Genomic DNA, 22620 nt, shown 5'->3' with positions numbered 1-22620 from the left:
AACGTCAATTATCTGAACAAGATCACAAGGTCCTGACGCTTGGCTAAAATGTGTTATCCAGCATTCGATTATCCAAACAAAATACTCCCCACCAAAGTTGTTCAGATAATCGAGGTTCCTCTGTATTGAACAAACCTAGATTGCTGTTAAGTCTTTCATCTTTCAGAAAGAGTTGCAGGCTTTGGTTCATTAATATGTAAATTCCAGAACTTCTTTCAAGTCACATTCCCGAGTTACCTTAAGGTTTTATAAAAAAGGCAACATCTCAGCTCAGCCAATGCATTAAAGGTTTAAGGTTAGAGTCCATCTTTACCCCAATCTTGAGTCAGACCGGTCCTGTTTCTAAAGTAAAAATTTATGAAATGTTATAGACCGACTCTAACCTCACTTTAATGCACTGTCTCAGCTGAGTTAGAGTCAGAAACAGAGATGTACAGCACAAAAACAGACCCATCAGTCCAACCCACCCACTTGACCAGATATCATAACTTCATCTAGTCACATCTGCCAGCACTTGGCTCACATCCCTCTAAACCCTTCCTATTCATATACCCATCCAGATGCCTTTTAAATGCTGTAATTGTACCAGCCTCCACCACTTCTTTTGGCAGTTCATTCCATACACTGAAAAAGTTGTCACTTAGGTCCTTTGCATATCGTTCGCCGCTCATCCTAAACCTATGCCCTCGAGCTCTGGACTCCCCTACCCCAGGGAAAAGACCTTGTCTATTTATCTTATCCACGACCCTCATTATTTTAAGCCTCTATGAGGTCACCCCTCAGCCTCTGATGATCCAACTTATTCAGTCTCTCCCTACAGCTTAAATTCTTCAACCCTGGCAACATCCTTGTAAATCTTTTCTGAACTTTTCCAAGGTTCACAACATCCTTCCAATAGGAGTGAGAACAGAATTGCATGCAATATTTCAAAAGTGGCAAAACCAATGTCCTGTACAGCAGCAACATGACCTCAACTCCTATCCTCAATGCTCTGACCAATAAAGGAAAGCATACCAAACGCCTTCCTCACTATCCTATTTACCTGCAACTCTACTTTCAAGGAGCTATGAACCTGCACTCCAAGGTCTCTTTGCTCAGCAACACTCCCCAAGACCTTACCATTCAATGTATAAGTCCTGCTAAGATTTCCTTTTCCAAAATGCAGCATCTCACAGTTATATAATTTAAACTCCATCTGCCACTCCTCAGCCCATTGGCCCATCTGATCAAGATCCCGTTGTAATCTGAGGTAACCTTCTTCGCTGTCTATTACATCTGCAGACTTACTAACTATACCTATGTACACATGCAAATCATTTTTGTAAATGAAGAAAAGTGGACCCAGCACCCAGTGGCATACCACTGGTCACAGGTCTTCAATTCCTAGAATATAAATGCAGATAGACTATTCCCTGGTTAGTGAGTGAGAAATTCAACAATAGTCCCATATGTCCTATCAGATGGGTACAAAGCAGACAGGGGAAAAAAAAAAATCATACCGTACTATTCAGAGGGTTCTCAGAGTCAGCCAACAATAATCCTTCAAATGACATTTAAAAAGTTAAGGTCGCTCATTTCCTTGCTAGTGTAGGAGTTGCTATAGACGAATCTGTGTTATCTGCATTCGTGACAACATTCAAAAGCACTTGGGAATATTGTGATCATGAAAGCAATATATGAATACTCAGATGTTTCTCCATTTAACAATTTTCTTCGACCGGAAATAGTACCTGAAATCTACACTGAATGCAGCACAATTATTTTAGAAAAAAACCATCTCACTTTTCATTACAAAGCAACTCCCTGATACTTCACAGTTAAAACTGCAATGAAACAAACTGCTCCCACTTATTATCAAAAATAAATTTGTAACCAGAAAAAAAAAAGGGGAGCACAGGAGAATGTGGGATCAGTCAGGCACAGAAGTTTTGTACTTGCAATGCCTTATTCATTACAATGAATGTGCGCAATGGCTTCCACTTTCAATCCCACTGACTTAAATGTCTACCCTTAGAGTCAGATGTACAGCACTAAAACAGACCCTTTGGTCCAACTCGTCTATATGAACCAGATATCCCAACCTAATCTAGTCCCAACTGCCAGCACCTGGCCCATATCCCACCAAACCCTTCATATTCATATACCCATCCAGATGCCTTTTAAAGGTTGCAATTGTACCAGCCTCCACTACTTCCTCTGGCATCTCATTCCATACATATACCACTGTGAAAAATTTGCTCATGGTCTCTTTTATATCTTTCCCATCTCACCCTAAACCTATGCCCTCTAGTTCTGGACTCCCCCAAGACAAGGAAAGAACTTTGCCTATTTATCCTATCTATGCCCCTCAATTTTGTAAACCTCTAAGGTTACCCCTCAGCCTCCAACGCTCCAGAGAAAACAGCACCAGCCTATTCAACCTCTCCCTATAGCTAAATCCTCCAGCCCTTGCAACATCCTTGTAAATCTTTTCTGAACCCTTTCAAGTTTCACAACATTCTTCTGATAGGAAGGAGACCAGAACTGCACACAAGAGTCCAAAAGTCACCTAACCAATGTCTGTACAGTCACATGACCTCCCAACTTCTATACTCAATGTTCTGACCAATAAAGGAAAGCATACCAATCACCCCCTTCACTCTCTTATCTATCAGCGACTCCACTTTCAAGGAACCTTGTATGCAAGTGAAATAATAATTCTACAAACCAAAGAGTTAGCCCAGCTTTCAGATCAAAGCCTTCAAGGATCAGAAGACATATGATAGTGGGCCACCCAGCCCATCGAGTCAATGAGATCATGGCTGATCTGATTATCTTCACTTTCCTGTCTGTATCTCATAACCTTTGATTTCCTCACTTACTTTAAAATGCATCTCAGCCATAAATATACTTAACAATCCAGCCTCAACAATGCCTTGTAGTAATGAACTTCACAGATTCACACCCTCAAACAAAAGATCTTGCCTCATCTATAAAAAGTGCAATCCTTTATTCTGAAATTATGCCCTCTGATCTTCAACTATAAAAGGGGGAAAACAAGCTTTTGGCTCTACCTTTTCAAGTCACCTAAACTGGAGAACCTCAGCAGGTTGGGTAGCATCTGTGGAGAGAAAAGAGTCCATTTTAGGCCCAGGGACTCTACTCTTCTCTTCTCAGATGCTGCCCCCCAACCTGCTGAGGTTCTTTAGCAATTTGTATTTGTTTCAGTCTCAAGCATCCACAAGTCTTTGTTTTTGCCCAATATACACAACCTCTCCTCATTAGACAGCCTGAAATCAACCCAGCGAACCTTCTCTGGACTGCTGCCATTGCAAATACATTTTTTCCTTAGATAAGGGAGCCCAAAACCATTCACAGTATTTCAGCTGTGGTCTGACTCGTATACTGTAAAGTTTTAACAAAGCCTCATTGCTGTATTTTACTGAATGAATCTCAGGGCGATAATTCAAGGTTCAAAGGAAAAATTGTTTCCAAAAAATAAGTGTGTGTTTTTGGGATGTTGATCATTCTAACATTGATCAAATAGACTGCTCTGCTGAGTTGCTTTTGCAGTTGCACAAACATGCAAATTAAGAGGAGGCCACCCCTCGAGCCAGCTCCACCATTTAATTAGATCATGACTGATCTATTTCTCCTCATTCCTGCCTAGCTCTGATAATCTTTCATCCCTTGCTTAAAAGCATACTCAAAAGACTCTGCTTTTACCACCTTTTGAGGAAGATTGTTCGAAATATTCATGATCCTTTATTAGAGGAAATTTCTCCTCCTCAGTCTTAAATAGGTGACCCCTATTTGTGGATTTTCCATAATATCCAGACATATCAGCCTTGGGAAATGCAGGGTTACAAGGATAGTGTAGAGATGGGTCTGGATGGGCTGCTCTTTGCAGTGTCGGTATGGTCACAACAGGTCGAGTGGCCTGCTTCCACAGTATAGGGATTCTATGATTCAATACCTAACCTTTTCTTGAAAGCATTCAATGTTTTGGAAGCAACGACTTTTCACATCAGAGAATCGCATAGGTTCACCGGTCAGTGAAGAAATTTCCCCTCATCTCAGTTCTAAGTGGCCTACCCAGTATCCTTAAACTGTGCCACCTGATTCTGGACTCTCTGGTTATCTGGAACATCTTTCCGGCATTTACCATTCTATTAGCTTCCCTACTTACTTAAAATATCAAGCTTACTGACCTTTTGCAATTCATACACTGGGACAGCCAGATATCTCAATTTTAGAGCTCAGTAAGTCCTCCCCATTTAGTTTCTATGCTTTTTCATGACAAAATGAATTTCACGTTTACTCGTGTTTTAACTATCTGCCAAATTTTTGCCCACTCACTCGCCTATATCTTTATAGTCGCCTTTTGACCTCTTCATAATTTACTTATGAGTCATCACCAAACTTAGAAACAATATCTTTGGTTTCTTTAAAGTCATTTTTATAAATTGTAAAAAGTTACAGTCCAACAATGATCCTTGTGGCACACCAGTTCTTATCCCTTGCCAACAGAGAAAAGGTCAATTTATGTTTAATATTCTGTGCGTGTCATTACATTTTATTTCTGAAATTAATATTTGACGAGACACCTTATCAAAAGTTTTCTAGAAACCTTAGTGCATCAACTGCTGTATCCACATCATGTCAAGAACGGGTTTAGGATTACTTCCCTTTCACAAACCCACCCGAGTGATTTCATTACAATCCTAACTTCTACCCTGCAGTTAAATACTACCTTGATATTCCTGTAGCTGCTAGGCATTTGTATTCTAATATTCTACACACACCTGTTGGAACACAAAATAAGTATGGGCAGCTCAGGATCTCATGCTAAGCAAGAAATAACTAATTCTCATTGTTATTTACTTCTAAGATAATTATATAAAACACCCATGATTTTGCACAAATCAAGTGTTGTGTAATATTGAAATTGGAGCATGGTTGTGGTAGTAAACTACTAGTTTGAACTATGCATTCAATATTACAGATCTAACTTAGCAGAACACCGATACAGAGAGCTTTTTGTAAAGTGCTGAAATCGTCGCAGCCTTCAGGATGATATCTGCTTTTTTCTCCCCTGAGAGATTGACTTGCATAAACTAGAGTGATATCTATGGGTAACAGATGCAACTCAATGTTGACTTGCGGCCCTGCGAACTGGCATCTTAATTTACTAAACAAAAAGTTTAAAACACTGTAGGGAATCTAATCTGATCTACATCTTAGAAGCCCCAGTTATCATTTCCCTTTCAAATTCAAAAGCTTACAATTCAATTTCCCATAAATTAGAAATATATTTCATATTTCCCTTTTTTTTAAAATGGAAAATAATCTGATAAATTGATATTTTTCAGTCCAAAAACATCAAATTAAATAATTTGAATTGAGCAAAGTTACAAAGTGGAAACCAAGTGCACAAATTCAGATCAGTTTAACTCTCAATTTGAAGCACAGACTACATTGTTATGATTTATTTTCAGAGGTCTTTGAAAAGCCTGTAGTTTAACTTCTTTGTCCACACATAGGATATCCATTTACATATGACATGGTGACTACACCTGTACTTTTTTTTGTTAAAAAAAAGTCACTTCATGGTTTCCAATCTGACCACAAATCTTACTAGAGTCTCTAGCATGCAAAATCATACTCCAGTCTATGCCAGCCACCAACCCCCGTCCTGACGTCACTACCTTTGTATACAACACCAGGGCCGAGGATCATTCTCACAAGAACTGAACTCAAAGTCTTACCCACAAAACCAAGAAAACCAATCTGAGATAAACACCCAAGCTTCTGTTTTACTCACTATAAAACAAATACTTAATCCATAACCCATATATCAGAATAATTATAATCTATGGAAGTCAAATAAATCCACCAGTAAAATGTCATAGTCATTTGCAGCACAGAACACAGCCAGTTGCCTTTATGAATCTATATGGAACAATAGAGCCAGTCCCATTCCGCACCTCTATTCCCACAGAGTTTACTTTCAGTGAATGGTTAAACCTCAAAATTGATACTTTAATAACTCAATTTACGAGGCTAACTTACCTTCACCTCTCACTTCCCTCCATTTAAACTTCCAAAAGAAAACCATTCCAGCAATTATCCTCAATGAGTCAAATTTCACATCAATACTTCATTTTGTAACATATACCCCATTTTAAAATAAAAATTAAAATAGAGAAATAGATGAACAAAATTAGAAGTGTATATATGTGAAAGTGGATATTCCTTCGATGACAATGAAATTAGACTTCTAGACTTCTATAGATTGAGATCCAAAGAAACCTTAAATCATAACATATTCTATGCACTGTTGTATTAGATCTACTGGCAATGTGTTAAAATTTGCACATTAATATTCATATATCACACACCTCAATGCTCATTAAAATATTGTGTTTTTAGTGAAGTTAATAATTTCCAAAGTTCCTTGATGAAACATTAAAATTATTCAATAGAGAAAGGTTGCATTCTAGCAAATTGTGAAACATTAAAAATCAAATAAAGGTTTCTTGACCAAAGCCAGACCTCACTTTGCAGACTCAGTAAACGACAAAGAAAATCCACAAAGAATATGCGTCTGTTACCAATGTAGATGGTGCTCTAATCATGACACACAAAGTACTCTGAAAAAACTATCTTCTAATAAGTTAGATGAATCTAGACACTACTATAAGCCTTACACATTTATAACAGATATATTTAAAATAGGCAGCAGTGTGGCAAGAAGGAATCCTAGCAAAACTGGAATCGGGATGCAAACGCTCTGCCAGTTTCAGTCATAGCTGGCACATAGGAAGATGGTTAAGGTTGCTGGAAATCAGTCATGTCAATTCCAGGACATCTTTGATACTTTCGTCAGGCAAGATATTTTCTAATCAACTATATTCAGAGATGTGACTGCACATTTCTGGAGCAGATGAAACTGGAACCTGGGCCTCGTGGTTCAGAGATTGGCACAAGACCATTGTGTCATGAGAGCCCTGGAGTGCCTCAGGTAATGTCCTGGACCTAACCTTTTTCAGCTGCTTCAATGACCTTCCCTCTATAAAAAAGGTCAGAAGTGGGATGCTCAAGGATTGCCCAAAGTCCAGGCTTGGGCTCAAGAGTGGCAAGTAACAAATTGCACCACACAAATGCCAGGCAATAACCATCTCTAATAAAAGACAATATAACCACCACTCCTTCACATTTAATAGCCTCACCATCACTGTATCCCCCACTAACAACATCCTGGGAGTTATCATTGAGCAGAAACTAAACTGGACTCACCACATACTGGTTACAAGTAGTAATAGGCTAGGAATGCTCACCTCCTGACTCCCCAAACCCTGTTCATCATCTAAAAGCACAAGTCAGGAATGTTGTGAATATTCCCCACTTGCCTGGGTGAGTGCAGCTCCATCAACATACAAGTTGACAGCTTTCACGATAAAGCAGTCTGCTTTATTGGTACCACATCGAATCCCTTCACCCAGCAGAGCAGTGTGTATACACTGCAGTAATTCACCAAAGATCCTTAGCACCTTTTATACCCATGACCACTTTCATCTATAAGGCAGCAGATACATGGGAACACCACCTGCAGGTTCACTTCCAAGCTACTCACCACCTGACTTGGAAACATATCAGTGTTCCTTCACTGTCACAGGCCTCAGAACCCAGTCTGCTGGATTTTTAACCATTCAAACCAGACCACCCCCTCACTGAGGGATGAACTATCAGTCCTCAGCAAAACGTCTCACCTTCATCCCACTATGCTCCTGGGTCAACGAATTCCATATGTGATGTGACATTGAACTTTTCTTCCACCGCTGCCATGCTTATGTTTTCAATCATGACTCCCACTCCCAACATACTCCATCCTCTTGAACACGCCGTTTGGGCCACGTACCTTCCCTTGACCTCAGGACAGATTGAGGCAGTCAACCCCTCTCACTCTCGCATCATGCAGTCCTCCCCTCTAACTCCAACCTCATCATTAAACCAGGAGGAGCCATCAGTGGTTCGGTGCACTGACCTCTACAATCGCCAAAACCAGGTGCCAACTCACGGACACCTCCTCCCATCGCCCCCTCAACCACACCTCCCAGGCCATCCACAATCTCGGTTGACTTTTTGTCTCTGCCTGCTCCTGCCCAACCTAACTTATTTCCTCATATCTCAACACCAACTTGCCCCCATTGGTCCAGGAACTTGCCACATATTTAGGACAGCACCCACACCTGCCACCTCCTCAATGACTTTCATTTTCCCAATCCCAAACACCTCAGCCTAATCATGGACATCCAGTCCATACACATGTCCACCCAGCATGGCGAAGGCCTCCAATCCCTCCATTTCTTCCTCTCCTGTTGACCTAACTAGTACCTGTCCGACATTTGATTGGTATAAGGAGCTTCACCCTCAACAACTTCTCTTTCGAATTCTCCCACTTCCTGCAGACCAAAGAGGTAGCCACAGGCACCCACATGGGCCCCAGCTATGCCTACTTCCTCGTAGGATACTTCGTAGTTACACTGGCACCACCCCCAACCTTTTCCTCCGCTACACGGATGACTGTAGCGGTGTCATGTCATGCTCCCATGAGGTTGAATAGTTCAACTTCACAAACACTTTCCAGCCCTTCCTGGACCTCTCAGTCTGTCTCCAACGACCAACTCAACACATTTATTTGAAACTCACCGACTCCCACAGCTATCTTGACTACACTCCTCCCACCCTCATTCCTGTAAAAATGCAATCCTTTACTCCAAATTCTTGTGCCATATCTGCGCCCAGGAGAAGCAATTCCACTCCAGGACATCTCCGATGGTCTCCTGTTTCAAAGACAGCAATGTCCCCTCCCACAAGATCAACAATGCCCTCCAGTAGTCCTCCACTTCAAACACCTCCGCCTTTGAATCTCACCCCTCCAACGGCAAGGATAGACCTTCCACCCCACTAGTCTCCTGATACAATGCATTATCCTCCACCATTTCCAACATCTACAATCAGACCCCAGCACCAACAATATATTTCCCTCCCGATCCCCATCTGCGTCCCACAGAAACCATTCCCTCCAAGACTCCCATTAACCCAACCTCCACATGCGGCACCTTCCTTTGCCACCACACAAGGTTTAAAACCTGCACCCACACCTTCCCACTCACCTCTGTCCAAGGCCCCAAAAGGATCTTTCCACATCCACCAGAGATTTTCCTACACACTCACCCACCTCATCTACCGTCTCCACTGCTCTCAATGTGGTCTTCTCTACACTGATGAGACAGGACACCAACACGCAGAGGGTTTTAGGGAACATCTCTGGGGGACACACACCAAACAACCCCACCACCCTGTGGTCAACCACTTGAACTCCCCTCCCTTTCCCAAGGACAAGCAAGCCCTGGCCTCCTCCACTGTCAAACCAAAGCCACCCACCAAATGGAGGAAGAACACCAGCTTCCACCTTGGGACTCTTCAACCACACGGCATCAGCATCAACTTCACTAGTTTCCAAATCTCCCCACCTCATACCAGATCCAACCCTCCAACTCAGCACCGTCCCCTTGACTCCATCTTCCTTCCCACATCTGCTCCAATCTCTTCACTGACATATCACAATTAGCCCCTACTTGCATCCACATATCGCCTTCCCAGCTACCTTACCCCAGTCACAGCTCCATCCCTCTATCTCTCAGCATCCATTCCCCTTCACATTCCTGATGAACAGCTTATGTCCAAAACATCAACTCTCCTACTCCTCAGATGCTGCCTGACCTGCTGTGCTTTACCAGCACCAAACTTTTCAACTATAACAATATTGTAAAATAGTAGTCACAGTCATGACAACACCTACTCTATATACTGAAGTTTAACATAAAACATCTCCACTAAAATATATTGAATGCTTTTATTTAAGATTTAAAATTTACCAATACAAAGCACTTTCACCAATCTGGAATTCAACCTTGAACCGGACACTACGTTCAAAACAGCTTCCAGGACTTCCTTCCAACAGTTAAGCATAATTCAGATCGACTGCTGAGAATGTTGACTTAACAGTATTTACGAGGTCATCTCACATCTTGATCCAGAATACAGTTAAGTGCTACTGATTGGGTTTTCTTTCTTCCACTGGCCTGAAAGTGATTATTTCAATTAGTTATGCTGACCACAGTTCCTCTCAAAAGTTTTGGTATTTCCACAGGGCAAGGTCTGATGTATTCATCCATTAAATGTTAGCAGATAAATAAGTACCTTACAGGGATCAAATCAAACTTAAACTCTGCTTTTCAAAGCTGCTAGATTTTATTGCTCCCAGAAAAGTGGCACTGCAAATAACATTTCAATAATTCAAGCTATTGTGGAGTACAATGCTGCAAGGGAAGCTTCCATGGAAAATTCAAAATCTACTCACTAAATTCAGTTCTTAGAGTCAGGATCTGGAACTCTTTAAAGTCAAGTCCCAAAACAGATAACAGATTAATTGTGACTCTATAATAATTTGAATAAGGAGTACTAATTAGCGATTCAGAGACTCTTCCCACTCTACTAGCAAATAATGTGGCTCAGATCCTGTTTTGCCCACCTCCTAGATTAAAATTTGAATGAAAGAGTAGCCACCCAGTTAGGGTTTCTAACTGACAAGGTCTTCCACATTTAAAAAAAATATATTTTCCAGAGATGTTATTACACACTCCTGGAGCAGGTGAGACCTAAACCCAAGCCTTCTCACTCCAGGGCCGGGAAACCACTGTATGACAAGAGCAGCCAAGTCTTCCCCCTTCAAAAAAAATAATTTAATGAGCTCAGTTATTGGTTAGATGATGTAAACCTCTAAAAATTAGCACGTTAAAGCTAAATTGGATTAAATTGTAGACCTTTAAAACTTGTCAAACTGCCATTTACTTTAAAGTATTAAATAAAATACAGAATAAAGCCAACTGGAGCTCTGCACTGAAAGGCACATTAAGACAGCAAGACAAAATTTTCTCTTGTGGTTTAGCAGTGTCATTAACTGAAAATGTACCACTCCCTATAGAACTAGAGCTTGTTTATTCTTTACTTTACAATGTGCTGTGCTGCACAGGAGAGCTTCATTTAGTTTTTGGCAAGTAGTTTGATGGTTGGAGCTAGTTCTAGAAAGATTGCATGGCATAGTAGTAGGAGGCTTAGTGTCACAGAGCTCAACGGCACAGTAAAAGATGCTTCCTCCTATTGATTCTTTGCCAATGAAATACCTATCTATTCTATCCCCATTTTCCAGCACCTGGCCCCACAGTCTTGTATGGTTTGGCATCACAAGAGTACATCTAAATACTTTTTTCAATGTTATGAGGGTTTCCGCCACTATCACCCTTACAGGCAGTGAATTCAAGATTCCCACCAGCCTCTTTGTGAAAAGAATTTCCTCATATCCCTTCTAAACCTCCTACCCCTTACCTTAAAAAAGGTATGACCCTTAGACACTGATTCCTTTACTAGGAGAAAAAGTTTCTTCCCATCTACCATCTATGCTCCGCATAATTTTATACATCACAGTCAGATTCCCCCCTCAGTCTCCTGTGCATGAAGGAAAATAACCCATCTATCTAATCTCTCCTCAAAGTCTCCAGCCCTGGCAGTATCCTAGTAAAAGGTCCTCTGCAGTGCAATCACATACCAATTTAATTTTGATTCCAGAACTGCACATAATACTCTAGCTGTGGCCTAACCAATGTTTTATGCAGTTCCAGCATCATCTCCCTCCTCAAACTCTATGCCTCAACTAATAAAGACAAATATGCCTTCTTAACCACTTCTACCTATCCTGTTACCTTAAGGGACCCCTATACACACACAGCAAGGTCTCTCTCAACCTCAGTGGTCCAGTGAGTGTTACCTACCGTATTCCTTTGCCTTGTTTGTCCTGCCCAAATGCATCACCTCCCACATATCCAGCTTGAATTTCATTTGCTTCTGATCAGCCAGTTCATATGGTCCTCTAGCTTTCCTTCTCACTATTTATTAACCACCCAATTTTGTTTTAATCATTCATGAACTTATAGATCAATCTTGTTATATTCAAGCCTAAGTCATTTATTGGTGCACCAAAAACAACAAGGGGCCCAATTGTGATCCTTGTGGAGCTCCTCTGAACAAGGCTTTCAGTGACAAAGACATCCTCGACCATTACACATTGCTTCTTGCCACTCAGCCAATTCTGTATCCAATTTGCCAAGTTTCCTTAGGTTAAATAGGCTCTTACTTTTGCTAGCAGTCTCACACTCGGGACCTTATCAAAAGTGTAACTAAATTCAGAATCAATGTATTTGTATAATATTCTGAGTTTCAAGAATGTTCAAGTCTCCATATGAAGAGAAACAGGAGCCTTTCAAGCCTATTAAGTCACATTATTTTGTAAATAAATAGATAGATTTCCAGAATTGGAGTTTAAGTCTTTAAGGTTTCAATTGAGCCATCATCCCCAATCTTCTAGGGAAAAGTGGTCCAAATTTCCAATCTGCCTTATGTAAATATTCTTCCACATTTCACACTAAATGTGGCAACAATAAAGGACATGACTGGTAGGCTGAGTCTGCAGTCTGATGAAGGAGCCAAGAAGAAAAAACGTACATGACCTCAGCCTCAACAATATGCCTGACACAGAGGCATTTGTCCATGATTGACAAGAGTAACCACTACAAAATCCACAGGAGATGAAGTCCTATCTTCACATTAAGGGTACCCTCCATAACTTTGCATAGCACTACAACAGTGCTAAATGTAACAGATCTAGAAACTCAAGACTGGGTATCCACAAGGTGTTGTGGGCTACCATCAGCAGAACTGGAACACAATCTGCAACCACATAACCCAACATATCCATTACTCTATAATGACTGTCAAGCCAGGGGATCAACCCAGGGTCAATGAAGAATGCAGGAAGGTGTGCCAGCAGCATTACCAGGAGAAGTACCTAAAATTAGGCATGAACTTGGTAAAGCTACAACACTGGACTACTTACATGCCAAAGAACATAGACAGCGAGTGATAAAGTTGAGAGATTCCACAAATCAACACTTCAGAATTAAACTCTACATTCCTGTCACTTCCATTGGGAGTGAATGATGGCAGGCAATTAAACAACTCACCAGAGGAAATAACTCTCAAATATCCTCATCACCAATAATGGGAAATTCCAGGACAAAAAAAAAAGAGAAGGCTGCAACATTCATCGCCCAGCAGGGCAAAGTTAACAAATTTACCTTAGTCTCCCTCCAGAGTCTCTAGCATCACAGATGCCAGTGGTTCAGCCAACTTAAGTCACCCTACATGATATCAAGAAAGGACTGAAGTCACTGGATGCCACAAAGACCACAGACCCTGGCACACACTTACATAACACTGAAGATTTGCTTCAAACAAGCTGCACCCCTAGCCAAGATGTATTGGTAAATCTACAGCACTCACATCTACCTGACACGTGGAAAATTGTCCAGGTATGACCTGTGCACAAAAAGGACCAATTTATCCTTCTACTCCTGATCATCAGCAAAGCAACAGAAGGAGTCATCAACAGCTGATCAGGCATGCTTGCATAGTAATAACTGATGAGGAAGAAGGGTTTATGCCCGAAACGTCGATTCTCCTGTTCCTTGGATGCTGCCTGACCTGCTGCGCTTTTCCAGCAACACATTTTCAGCTAGTAATAACTGATGCTGAGTTTGGATTCTGCCAAGGCAACTTAACTCCTTACGTATTTAAAGCATTGGTACAAATATGGCTATAAAAAAGGTGAATTCCAAAGGAAGACCAGCGTGACTGTCTGATATAATTTGACCAGGTGCCATACCAAGGAATCTTAGCAAATTGAGGGTCAACAGAAACCAGTAAGAAAACTGGTGGATTCAAATCTAGCTGAGGTTGAGGTTGGGGTTGAAGGTCATTCACTTCAGCTCCAGAACATTGCAGAATTCCTTCCACTGTCCTAGTTCCAAGCATCTTTAATTGCTTTGATGACCTTCTCCCCATAAAAGGTCAGAAGTGGGGTGTGTAAACATCAACGAACAATATTCAATGCTATTCATGATTCCTCAGACATTCCACATGCACACATAGCAAGACAGGGACAACATCCAGGCGTGAGCTGACAAGGAACATGCGTAGTACATGTGCCAGGCAAGCAACATCTCCAAGAAGAGAATCTAATCATTGCCCCTTGATATTCACTGGCACTAGCATTACTGAATTCCACCCCACCCCTCCACCACTATCAATTCCCTGTGGATTACCACTCGATGAGTAATATAGATACTGCAGCTACAAGAATTCAGAAATTAGCAGTCCTGCAGTGAGTAACTCTCCACCTAATCTGCAAAGCTTCTCCAAAACGTAGTGGTGGAATACCCCCCATTTGTCTCAATACATACAGGTCCAAAGAAACTTGATACCATCAGGGCAAGGTAGTCTGCTCAAATAACATCACATCCTTGAGCAGTCAATCCCTTCACTACCAGACACAGTGGCAACAGTGTGCGCCATCTCCAAGATACACAGCAGAAATTTACCAAGGCCCCTCGAGCAGCACCTTCTAAACCCACAATTGTTAACATTCAGAAGGACAAGGGCACCAGATATACGGGAACACCGTCACTTGCAAGCTCCCCTACAAGCCATGCATAAGCATGATTTGGAAATATATTGCTGTTAGTTCACTTGCACCAGATCAAAACCCTGCAATTCCCTAACAGTACTGCAGATGTACCTACACTAAATGGACTACCAAAGGGTCAATTTGCATGCTGTACATCTCTATAACTATGAGCAGCAATTCTCAAAATTCAACCAGGGATGAGTAATAAATGCTGGTCCAGACAAAGTTCACATTCAATGAATGATTAACAAAAAGTAAAATAGCCAGATTTTCCTTTAAATGAGTTTACTGAAGGATAGATATTTTCCTTAACATGTATTTAACTGTTGTGCTTCACAGGACATTTCATATTTACCACAAGGTGAGACTAGTTCTATGTTTAGGATTGCATCGAAAAGCATCTTCTCACAATGTAGCATACCCTCAGTATTATAGTATCAACCAATATCAAGTTTTTTGCTTTACAAGTTTAAGGCACAAGAGAAAAATTACTTCGCAAACAGAATTCTCCCCATGTTCAAAGTTATTTTCATTCATACTTCACAGCAATAAAAGTCCTACTCACTCATTACCATAACAACACAGCAATGTGGACACTTGAAACAGATTTTTATCACATTTATCTAACAAGTTTCTAGCACTACTAAGTTAAGCCATTGAACAAAACTTTCCAATTTATTTACTACAGAAAATCACCTTCTTAGACTGTCCAGCTAAGTTCTACAGACTGGATCACCTTTCATCAACATCACAATAGAGACTATCACCAGCACACAGCCTGAGCATTATATGAATCCAATATTAAAAAATCAAATCCAGATACTCAATGTCAAATTAGTTTAATGCTAATTAAATGTATATTGAAAAATGATGATGCAAGAGTCAATTCATGAGTACATGTCAAAGACAGTATGTGTGAATAAGGCATAGCAGTGCAAAGCCCTCTATTTTGATAGCACCTTTAACATAACATAACATTCCAAGGTGTTTCACAACTGCAACATCAAGCAGAATTTGACACCAAGCCACATAGTGGTGTTTACAGATTTAAAACAAAGCTGGAAAAACCAAGCAGGTATCGCAATGCCCTTGCAGAGACAAAAAGTTAATGTTTCAATTCCGATGAGATTCTTCATAAGTCAGACATCCATAAGCTTGGTCAAAGATTTCAAGTTATTCGAGAGGCAAAGTTATTTAAGACAGAAACTCAAAAGATTATGCAGTTAGAGTATAGTGCAGCACTTAAAATTTGGCATTATTAAGAGGCCAGAATTTGACAAGCACAGATATCTTACAACATCGTGGAACTGAAGAACAGTACTGAGATCGAGGTGTAGAAGGATTTGCAAACAAGGTTGAACATTGTAAAATTGGAATATTTCTTGCCAGGAGTCAATGTAACTCAGTGAGCACATGAATGTTGTGTGAACTGGGATTGGTGCAAATAGGATACAGGCAGAGTGGAGAGTGACATCAAGTTGAAAGAAAAGAATGCTTTTGGAGGGACAGCTAGCAGTGCATCAGAACAGTCAAGTTTTCATTCCTTTTAAACACGAATGATGGTTTCAGCAGATAAAAGGATGAGGCAGAGGCAAGTGAGATTACAGAGATGGATGGTTGAGAGCAATTCTACATCAAAACCTCTCACTTAACACATGCTTTTTAGTTTTCATATATTATCAGGGTATAATTCTGCATCAGTGTGGCATCAATGAGCCCTTGCAAAATTGAAGACAGTGCAAATCAGGTAGTAAAGCTCTTTTGCAGGTTGGAGTCATACCTAGCACAAAAGAAGATGACCGTGATTGTTGGAGGTCTAACATTGTAGTCACATCAACACAAGTATACTCCAGCAGTGTTCTAGGCCATTCATTTTCATCTGTTTCTACTATTGCCTTCCTGACAATATACATCCCCAAACAGGGATGTTGACTAATACTTGTGTATTGCTCAGCATCATTTGCACTCCTTAGATACTGAAGCAATCTATGACCGAACACAAGCTCAGTTCCATTCCAGGCAAAGCAGCTTATTTAATTGGCATCATGTCAGAGAATCACTGAGCATTTTGTTTCCACATATTTACTTCTTCTGACCTAGACTTGAATAAACTATCCACATAGATTACCTGAAATAAACAGGATGCACAGAATAAGACTGCCACTTCAGACAATGGAAATAGCAAAACTAAATTAAGTCTGCCACAAATTTTCAATGCTGAGTTTAAATTTTAAGAATTTATTCATTTCTCAATGGAGATTTAAGTTTGAATCACAAGAGGCAGGTCATCTTCAGGGTAAGCTTTGCTGTAGGAACAGATGACCTCACAATATAACACAATATGTTTAAAGCACTCAAGTGTAGAGAAAATTCAGCAGCAAAATGCAGTTACTGCACAATAATATCAGATTCTAGAATATTCAACAAAAGTTACAGCATTCTCTTCACAGCACCTAACTACTGTTCATCATTCTCAAGTATGGAAGGCTAATTCCACTTCAATACATATTTCAGTAGTTATGCCACTGGACTGATCACACAAAGGAAATAAGAGTTCAAATCCTACAGTGGCAATTTGATCTTTAGAAATACATTTTACAAATCTAGAAATAAAAAAAAGTTTCCAATAGAAGTTGCCTTTGAACTGTCAGATGATCAGAAAACCCCAAACGATTGATTACGCTCCAAGGGCAGGAAATGTGCTGACTTTAATCATCTTCAGGGCACTCGGCAATTAACAATAAATCCTGCCCCACCCCACACATCCATCCCCATCCAACTGAGAATTAATTCTTATTTTTTTTAAAAATTAAGATTTCAGAACATGTATGCATAGTAATAAATCATGTTGCCTTACACTGTGGCTCACATAGGCACAAATAAACAAGTTTTGGGGAAGACTATTGACATTTATAATGCTTAGCTGAAAAGAAGTTCACACTGATGAACTAGTTTGCAGTACAGCATTTAACAGTACTGAGAGCATTACAGCTGAGTTTCAGTCGCTGTACTATGTCAACTGTCTTTAGATAAATCTGAACCATCAACTTATTCACGGCAATTTATGGAAACGGTCAACACTATTGCATTACAAGTATCCTCGTTCGCGAAGGGCGGACGTTAAATGGAACTAGAAAGAAAAACTCCCAGAGGACGCAACAGTTTCTGGAGCAATTCCCTGTAGATACCCTGATGCGTACAAGCACGCTTGTTTGCGCCACAGGCGAGTAGCTTCGATTCGCTCGGCTGGGGTTAATCCCCAACCAGCTGCGTCCTTTCACCAGGGGAACTGTTAGTCCTGGCGATGCACAGTGAAATAGTGACAGGGCTCAGAGGCGACCATTCACCGGGGGGTGGGAACACGGACAAAACAGCCCAATAATGTCAACACACAAACTACCTTGACCACCGTCAGTGGAATACTAGGAACAGGAGAAAGAAACTGATTTTTTTTTAAAATCCCAAAAACACTAGAAAAATAAATCGCTGTCATCAGCAGCGAGAAACAAAGTCTCAGGAGACGAAAAGAGAGGGGAAGGGGGTTGGTGGTGGTGTCCGACAGCGGATACTCAGCATAATCAAGTCGCAAACAAAGTTGGCCTTTCTGCCTCCTCATTCTCCACCGTGCGGGGAGGGAGAGAAACGGTGCATCTTCTGGCCGGGGTCCTCGGGGACAGGGCTCACTCCAAAAGACATAAACACCCAAAGGGTCGGGTCGGGTCAGGTCGGGTCGGGCCGGGCAGGAGGTGAGCTGAGGAGCAGTCCCGAGCTGGGCTCAGGACCGGGCCTGTGGAGCCGAGCCGCACTCCCTGTCCTTCCTTCCCCTTCAACACCTCCTCCCACCCAGCTTCCCTACGCACTGAGCCAAGCGGCAGCTCCCGGATCGGAGAGCCCGGCCCCGGCTGACGGCCGACACTCGGGGAGCTGGAGTCACACACACAAAAAAACACACACACGGAGCAAACAATAGGGACCCCGGGCCGTATGAGCAGCTGCTGACGGCCCGCCGCCGCCGCTTGCCGGCCCAGGCCGGCTCCCGTCCTCCACAGCAGCGGCTCCGGGAGCCGTGGTGGCGAGGCCGGCGCTCGGCAGCGGGCGGCGGGCATCGAGAGCCCTCCAATCGGACACTCACCCTGTCACAACAGGCGCCATCTTCCACAAACTCTCAGCCAACTCCAACTCTCGCGAGAATCCGCCCCATCCCTTACATCTCCCTCCCTCCCCGTACCCCCACCAACCCACGCGGGGCGGGGCGGGGCGGAGGAGCACATCTCGCGAGATCTTGCAGCGGCTGCATCGCGAGATTTCAGAGTGGGAGAAAAGGAGAGTGAGAGGGGTAGGGGTTGGGGTTGAGTCAGGGACAGGAAGAGGGAGTGAGGATGAGATAGAGATAGTGACACAGACAGGGATGAAGGGACTAAGAATGAGATAGAGAGACACTAAGAATCAGACTGAGAAAGAGTGACAATGAGACAGAAAGAGAGGTGGTGACAAAGGGAGACAGTGAGAGATACTAAGACAATAAGAGAGAAGCAGTGAGAAAGGGAGATGGGATATACTGAGAGTGACAGCACAACATCGTGGGCCGAAGAGCCTGTTCTGTGCTGTATTGTTCTATGTTCTATGTTAATGAGACAAAGAGAGAGAGGTGGACAAAGAGTGGGAGACATTCAGAATGATTGAAAGGGACATTGGAAAGAGAGTGACTGTGAGAATAAGACAGAGGGGGAGACGGTGAGAATAAGAGAAAGAGTAACAGTGAGAATGAGAGAGGTAGTAAGAATGAGACTGTGAGGGTGAAATTGAGAAATAGTAAATTGCTCAGAGGATAGATAATGATCTATCATTGTTGTGGGTGTGGATTCACATGTAGGCAAGACTGGTAAGGATAGTACATTATTTCACTCAGGACATTGGTGAATCAGATGGGTTTTCATGACAATCTACAGCAGTTTCACGTCATCATGAAGTTCTTAATTCCAAACTTTTTTTTAGTAAATTAAAATTCTCCATCTGCCATGGTGGAATTTGAATCTGGGTCCCCATCACATCAACTGGTCTCTTAAATAATAGTCTAGTAATAATAACCACAAGTCCATTGCTTCTCCTAAATAGTGGCAGTGAGAATGGGAGAAATAGAGAAAGTGAGAATCATAGAGACAGTGAGAAAGAGAGAAATAGAGATAATGATAGAGAAAAATAAAGACCGTGACAATGAGCAGGAAAGAGAGAAATAACAACAGAGAGAAACAAGGTGGGAGAAAAAAAGAGAGAGAATGAAGGAGAGAAATAGAAAATGACAGAAATAGAAAGTGAGAAAGAAATAGGGACAATAGGAATGAAGCAGAGCAATAGCAGCAATGTGGGTGGCCAGTGGAATGGCACAAGGATGGTGATCGGTCCACTACTTTTTGTCATTTATATAAATGATTTGGATGTGAACATAGTTATCTTGAGAATGTGACTTAAAAGAAGTTCTGGGATTTACATGTTAAAGAAACAAAACCAGCAAACCCATTCTAAAAGATGAAAGACTTTACAATCTAGGGTTGTTCAATATATTATTTCAGCTGCATGAGACTAATCTGTTGCTTTAATTTCTGTGTCTTATAGTCCTGCTTCACAACCACACAATGAAGAAACAGCACTTTGAAAGCTAGTGCTTCCAAATAAACCTGTTGGACAATAACCTGGTGTTGTGTGATTTTTAACCTTACTAAATGCTACAACTTGCCTCATTAATATATAACTTCCTATCTGACGAAATATGCCAACCAAGCTGGACGTCAAGAATTCTGGATGTGTATATTAGAACAGGTACCTGGCTACTTCAACTCATCTCTGGTTGTGATGGACCCCCCCATGTTGCTCACCGTGCAACTCCATTTCAAGGCATGATCCATATTCACCATGTACTCCTGCATCTTAATACTTGCCATTCATCATGGTACATCTCTAATTGACTTGCAGGTCACTTAGGAAGCACAAACTTGCATTGCAGGGCATTCCGGCAACCAGGATTGAAAGACTTGCAAGGGCACTTTGTACACAGGGACAGAAACCCATTTAAGGGTTGAACTGGACTGCATTTCAGGTCTGCTTGCTTGCTCTTTCAATAATCATTTAGTAGGTTCATTCCCAATGTCCCTCCCCCAAATCCCTCCTCCCTACCTTTTATCTCAGCCTGCTTGGCACACCATCCTCATTCCTGAAGAAGGGCTTATGCCCGAAACATCGATTCTCCTGCTCCTTGGATGCTGTCTGACCTGCTGCGCTTTTCCAGCAACACATTTTTCAGCAATAATCATTTAGTGCTTATCTGCACTCTTGCAGTATCCATGCATTGCATTGCCATGCATGTTAGCAAATTGCTGCTTCAGCCAGAGCCAAAGACTATCAATATCGCTTTATATATATTCTGTTATCTGGAGAGGACTGGAAGGGATGTTGGGGGAAGATTGCTGTTATGAACAATGTACAAAGACATCAATCTAGCACCTACAGCACATGCCATTTGTTTGTGTGACAAATGTGCTGTGTGTTTATTCAACCAAATAGGTGGAGGAAAGTTGGTCGGGGGAGGTAACTGTCAGTCAGGGGTTCCCCATACCATTAATAAGGTACACAATCTGCACATACTCCAGGGACTTGTTCCCAGTTAGTTATCCTGTTGTGTTATTCATAGTCAGGGCATCTGTTCGATTACAGTCCAGGGAATGGGCAAAGTTCAGTCATGTAGGGCCAGCACCACCTGTCAGGGAATTGTATATTGTTTGTTAGGGAGGTAAACTTTATTATGGTTGGTCTCCACATGGGGATGATGGATGGAAATGGGCTTTTGGGGTAATGTAAGCTGAAAGGGGATAAAGATGGGGGGTGCAGGGAAGAAGTGACACCGTACTGACTGTATCCATTGTAAGCTGTGTTTCCTACCATTGCTTGCCTTTCTCTAGATGCAAAATGCACTGGCAAATCAGGGATAGCATAGGGAACTTGTGTGTGGAGTCTGAGGAGGTAGGGGAAGCCCTAAATGAGTTTTTTGCTTCTGTCTTTATGAAAGAAACGAACTTTGCAGTGAATGAAACCTTTGAAGAGCAGGTGTGCATGCTGAAATGGGGATAGAGATCGAGGAAGCTGATGTGCAGAAAATTTTGTCAAACAATAAGATTGACAAGTCGCCAGGCCCGGACCAGATTTGTCCTTGGCTGCTTTGGGAAATGCGATTGCTTCACCACTTGCGAACATCTTTGAATCCTCATTCTCCACTGGAGTCGTACCTGAGGACTAGAGAGAGGCAAATGTAATTCCTCTCTTCAAGAAAGGAAATAGGGAAATCCCCAGCAATTACAGACAAGTAAGTCTCACGTCTGTCGTCTACAAGGTGTTAGAAAGGATTCTGAGGGATAGGATTTATGACCATCTGATAATCAAGATAATGCTTGATTAAATGCAGTCAACACGGCTTTGTGAAGGGCAGGTCATGCCTCACAAACCTTATCAAGTTCTTTGAGGATGTTACTAGAAAGGTCGATGAGGGTCAAGCGGTGGATGTGGTGTATATGGACTTCAGCAAGGCATTTGATAAGGTTCCCCATGGTAGGCTCATTCAGAAGGTCAGGAGGAATTGGGATACAGGGGAACTTAGCTGTCTGGATACAGAATTGGCTGGCCAACAGAAGACAGCGAGTGGTAGTAGAAGGAAAATATTCTGCCTGGAAGTCAGTGGTGAGTGGTGTTCCACAGGGCTGTGTCCTTGGGCCTCTATTGTTTGTAATTTTTATTAATGACTTGGATGAGGGGATTGAAGGATGGGTCAGCAAGTTTGCAGTTGACACAAAGGTTGGAGGTGTTGTTGACAGTATAGAGGGCTGTTGTAGTCTGCAGTGGGACATTGACAGGATGCAGAGATGGGCTGAGAGGTGGCAGATGGAGTTCAACCTGGATAAATGCGAGGTGATGCATTTTGGAAGGTCGAATTTGAAAGTTGAGTACAG

General features: G+C 41.8%; 1 protein-coding gene across 2 annotated transcripts in view; it reads right to left on the bottom strand.

Moving 5' to 3' along the window:
* rbpjb (recombination signal binding protein for immunoglobulin kappa J region b) overlaps positions 1-18872 on the bottom strand; it is a 93207-nt gene extending 74335 nt beyond the window's left edge. For both annotated transcript variants that reach the window (XM_072565862.1, XM_072565944.1), the window contains exon 1: positions 18759-18872. In XM_072565862.1, coding sequence (XP_072421963.1) covers positions 18759-18778 — 20 coding nt within the window. In that variant the 5' untranslated portion in view covers positions 18779-18872. The remainder of the gene's footprint in view (positions 1-18758) is intronic.
* Positions 18873-22620: the final 3748 nt, after the last annotated feature.

Source organism: Chiloscyllium punctatum, chromosome 1, assembly GCF_047496795.1.
Source record: "Chiloscyllium punctatum isolate Juve2018m chromosome 1, sChiPun1.3, whole genome shotgun sequence".
In the NCBI taxonomy this organism is placed as follows: domain Eukaryota; kingdom Metazoa; phylum Chordata; class Chondrichthyes; order Orectolobiformes; family Hemiscylliidae; genus Chiloscyllium; species Chiloscyllium punctatum.
Note: the sequence above shows the minus strand (reverse complement) of the source record. Positions and strands in the feature narration are given on the sequence as shown.